The following is a 2,300-nucleotide window of genomic DNA, read 5'->3' on the forward strand; positions in this document are numbered from 1 at the left end:
CAGGCATAGCGATTAAGCTCCTTAGTCATCGAAACCCTAATCAATACCACCTCAACTGGACGTAGGCTTTTACCTTCACCGTAAGGGGCCGAACCAGTATAACCCTCGTGTTCCTTGTCCCGTTTAACCCCTTTAAGCTTCCTAGCTGCGATGGCTCCACGACTAAGTCCTAACTCGAGGACATCTGCCGTGACAATTCCACGACACATACCATATAAAATAAAACATGTCATGCTAAATACTAAAAAGGTGAAGTAGGATCCTAGTTCCTCACCTAAAGTGATGCTCCTAAAACAAGTTGAAATTATTTAATAAAAGCAATTAGTATAATTATAAGAAAAAAGACCAGCGGGGAGGATGACTAATTCTGCCCACGGGATTTGAACTCGGGTGTGTTTGGAGAGACGCTGCCGCACTCTTGCCACCGGGCAGGAGCCCATAAAAGAAACTTAACCAACCATCATTGTTATTATGCGTGTTATGAAGAACCTTGTGTGTGATGTTGGACCTTCGAGAAGACAACTATCATGAGACCTTCTCGGGTTTTTCTTTTCTTTCTGAAAGCCAATTTTATTCTGTGTCAAGGCTTTGCTTTAATTGACATTGTTTATATAACTAACGATATATGCCTATGTGCATTGGTCGATGTTGTGGCTAGGGGTTATTCACCTTTTTAGAAAATAAATAAATAAATAAATGAAACATTGACTACATATGTGACATTTATGCATGATTCAAGAAGTACTAAATTAATGGGCTCAATTCTAACAAAAACATGTTGCAGCTCTGTTTAAGTTTTGATTACTACTTTGATTAATTTTGACCTTGATACAAGTTACTCGTACAGTGCATTTCTTTACTAAAAATGGACATTTGTTAATTTTTTGTAATTTAACATGTCACACTTAATCCTACCTTTAAGCTGTTATATACTTGGATTACGCACCTTAACCTTGTTATATGAATATATGCTGATTGTGTTCAAGTCAGTTTAGGCATGAACAATGAATAATCTATATACCACTAATAAAGGGAGGTGTGTGTTTCTCTGAATTTTTGGTCCGTTCATCTCCAGTCTTATTTGAGGTGGTACTAAATTTTTTGTTCATCCACACATAAATAAATTTTTAGGGCGCTTATAGGCGCCGGCGCACCGGCCGAGCATTTCGGCCGGTCCAGCCCAGGCCATCGGATATGAGCCACGCAGCCGTTGGATCCAGGTAAAAAAATAGATCGCCCCCAACTTCTTCTTCCTTGGGCAGTCGCCTGGATCCGCATCTCCCGCTCGGGGAGCACGGCACCGCGCCTCCTGTCCCCTCCGGTGGTCGTCCCCGTCGTCAATCCCCACCCTCGTCGGTCTTCCTCGTCGTCGGCCGGACCCTGCCCTCGCCGCCCGTCGTCGTCGCCGGTCCCCGCCCTCGTCGCCAGTCCCCGCCCTCGCTGGCTGTCCTCGTCGCTAGTTCCCATGCAACAACTCCACCTGCATTGCAGCTCTTGACGGCGACGGTTGTGGCTCGGCCGCCGCCCCTCGCCATTGATGCTCGCTGCAGGAAATTATGTCGACGGCGGCCGTCAGTCAATCAACACCGTTTTACATGGATGTAGCAAAAAACTTCACCCGTAGTAGCAAAAAAAACTACGGTTGCAGCAAAAATCAAACACCGTCGCCGTCTTTCGCGAGGTCGCGACTCCGCCTTACATGGATGTAGCAAAAAACTTCACCCGTAGTAGCAAAAAACTTCACAAAAGGTTGCAGCTTTTTACTCTGCGGTTGCAACAAAAACACAGAGAGACGCCATGGTCGTCGTCGAGGAGGATTTTCTCAATCTCTGTTTGAAGCTTTTTCATCTGCGGGTTGAAGCTTTTTGTCAAAACGGTTGTAACTTTTCCTGTATTTCGTTGTCTGGTTGAAGCTTTTTTATCTACTGGATGTAGCAAAAACCTCCCACGGTAGTAGCAAAACCCTGCTACGGTTGCAGCAAAAAAATCATTGTCGTCCTCGCGAGGTCGTAGCTCTGCCTGATGGATGTAGCAAAAAGCTTTGCCGGTAGTAGCAAAATCCAACAACGGTTGCAGCTTTCCCTTGTTGTGCAGTGCCATTGAAGCTTTCTATGTCTATGGTTGAAGCTTTTTTCAATGGCTGTTGAAGCTTTTCTAGGTGACGGTTGCAACACTTGTATACGCGGAAGAATCCAGGCATGGCTGCAGGCAGCCATAGCGGCCGGCAAGGGAGCGCCTGGCCGCCGGCGATGGAGGTCGTGGTCGCCCAGTCGCAGCCCAGGGGGAGGGAGAAGGGGGGG

At 46.4% G+C, this 2,300-nt stretch overlaps 1 protein-coding gene across 1 annotated transcript in view; it reads right to left on the reverse strand.

Moving 5' to 3' along the window:
- Nucleotides 1–1,014: 1,014 nt before the first annotated feature.
- The window catches only part of LOC123143543 (disease resistance protein PIK6-NP), an 8,457-nt gene continuing 7,171 nt past the window's right edge, over nucleotides 1,015–2,300 (reverse strand). The window contains exon 3 of the mRNA XM_044562489.1: nucleotides 1,015–1,544. Coding sequence (XP_044418424.1) covers nucleotides 1,457–1,544 — 88 coding nt within the window. The 3' untranslated portion in view covers nucleotides 1,015–1,456. The remainder of the gene's footprint in view (nucleotides 1,545–2,300) is intronic.

The sequence above is a fragment of the Triticum aestivum genome, chromosome 6D, assembly GCF_018294505.1.
Source record: "Triticum aestivum cultivar Chinese Spring chromosome 6D, IWGSC CS RefSeq v2.1, whole genome shotgun sequence".
Lineage (NCBI taxonomy): Eukaryota > Viridiplantae > Streptophyta > Magnoliopsida > Poales > Poaceae > Triticum > Triticum aestivum.